Genomic DNA, 2,354 nt, shown 5'->3' with positions numbered 1-2,354 from the left:
ACCTACCATCATCATTCTCTCATTTTCTACTTCGTTGAGCAATTCGGCAAATTCCTTGAAGGATTCAGCTAGAAGGATAGAATAAAAGATAAAATAAATTAATCACAGTGCTTGATAGGGAGGTGGGCAGAGACCTGTGTGATATGAGGTAGGGACCAGTGCTCCAAGCCTGCCTGGACACTAGAGGAAGTTACCAACCAAAGGCTAACAGAAGAATCTGTTCAGTGCCTGTTGAATGTCTCTTTTTGTTTTTATTTTCTTTCTTCTTCTTCTTGTATTTTTTTCTTGCCAATCCCTACCAAAGAGATTTTTTTCCTTCAGCTTTATTGAAATATCATTGACATACAATACCAGAGAAGTTTAAGGATAGGATCTATTCTCTTAGCAACTTTCAAATATACCACGTTAGTCATACTAATTATAATTATCATGTTGTACATCACATCCTCAGTTCTTATATATTTCAACAACCCCCATTCCTGGCAGCCACAACCCGGATTTCTTTTTCTGAGTCTGTTTGTCAGGTTCCACAATAAATGAGATCATATGGTATGACTTTGTCTGATTTATTTCACCTTAGCATAATACCATAAAGATTGATTCATGTTGTGACAAGTGGCAAAATATCCTTCTATTTTATGTCTGAATAGTATTCCAATATACATATATAAATATATATCAATACACATATATATATATCACAACTTTTTAATCTATTCATCTATCAATGGACATTATAGTTGTTTCCCATGTCTTTTTAAAAAAAAATTTAATGTTTTATTTATTTCTGAGAGAGAGAGAGAGAGACAGTNGGAGACACAGAATCTGAAACAGGCTCCAGGCTCTGAGCTGGCTGTCAGCACAGAGCCCGATGTGGGGCTTAAACCCACAAACCATGAGATCATGACCTGAGCCGAAGTCAGACGCCTAACCGACTGAGCCACTCAGGCGCCCCTCCCATGTCTTGGCTCTTACAAATAATACTGCAATGAACACAGGAATGCAGACATCTCTTCAACACAGTGATTTCATTTCCTTTGAATATATACTCAGATGTGTAATTGCTGGATCATATGGTAACTTTATTTTTAATATTTTGAAGGACATCTATTCTATTTTCCTGAGTGGCTATACCAATTTACATTCCTATCAACAGTGTGCAAGGGTTCCCTTTCCTCCACATCCTCACCAGCATTTGTTATTGCGTCTCTTTTTGATGAAAGCTATTCTTTTCTGTTTCTTAAATAGTTTATTGTAAAGTTGGTTTCCATATAACACCCAGTGCTCCTCCCAACAAGTGCCATCCCCCATGCCCATCACCACCCTTCCCCTCTCCCCCCCNTTCAAATCCTTTGTTCATTTTTAATAGGATTGTTTGGGGGGGGGTTGTTTGTTTTGCTACTGAGTTATAGGAGTTGTTTATAGGTTTTGGCTATTAGCCCCTTATCAGGTATATGATTTGCAAATATTTTCTCCCATTCCATAGGTTGCCTTTACATTTTGTTCACTGTTTCTTCAGCTGTGCAAAAGAATTTTGGTTTGACACAGCCCGACTTGATTTTTGATTTGTTTCCTTCTAGGAATTTTATGGTTTCAGGTCTTACATTTAAGTCTTTAATCCATTTCAAGTTAACTTTTATGAACAGTGTAAGATCAGAATCATTCTTTTACATGTGAATATCCAGTTTTCACAGCACCATTTGTTGAAGAGATGGTCTTTTCCCTATTGTATATTCTTGCCTCCTTTGTCTTAGATTAATTGAACATATAAAAGTGGGTTTATTTCTGGGCTCTCTATGCTGTTCCACTGATCTATATGTCTGTTTTTGTGCCAGTACCATACTGTTTTGATTACAACTTTATAATATAATTTGAAATCAGGGATTATGATGTCTCTAACTTTGTTCTTCTTTCTCAAGATTGCTTTGATTATTTGAGGTCTTTTGTGGTCCATGCAAATTTTAGGATATTTTTGTTGTAGTCTATGAAAAATGCTGATGATATTTTGTTAGGTATTGCATTCAATCTGTAGACTGCCTTGATAGTATGGATATGTTAACAATATTAATATTTCCAATCCATGAGAACTATATCTTTCCATTTATTTGTGTCATCTTCAATTTCTTTCATCAATGTCTTATAGTTTTATAAGTATTAAGTCTTTCAGCACCTTGGTTAAATTTATTCCTAAACACTTTCGTTATTAAGGCATTGTAAATGAAATAATTTTATTTATCACATAATTTATTTTTTGGTTTTTTAGAAAACTTATTTTCCCCTTCACTCATTTCTTTTACCTCCTTCCCCACATTTTTTTTTTTTTTTTTTTTACTTTTTTCTTTTTTTTTCTCTTT

General features: G+C 34.6%; 1 protein-coding gene across 1 annotated transcript in view; it reads right to left on the bottom strand.

Moving 5' to 3' along the window:
- Positions 1–2,354, bottom strand: part of OPHN1 (oligophrenin 1) — a 404,963-nt gene that overhangs the window by 311,057 nt on the left and 91,552 nt on the right. Inside the window, 1 exon segment of the mRNA XM_077769252.1 lies at positions 7–68. Within this exon segment, the coding sequence (XP_077625378.1) occupies positions 7–68 (62 nt within the window).

This window comes from Crocuta crocuta, unplaced genomic scaffold (assembly GCF_008692635.1).
Source record: "Crocuta crocuta isolate KB4526 unplaced genomic scaffold, BGI_CrCroc_1.0 scaffold1012, whole genome shotgun sequence".
In the NCBI taxonomy this organism is placed as follows: Eukaryota; Metazoa; Chordata; class Mammalia; order Carnivora; family Hyaenidae; genus Crocuta; species Crocuta crocuta.
This window is presented reverse-complemented; position numbering and strand designations above follow the sequence as displayed.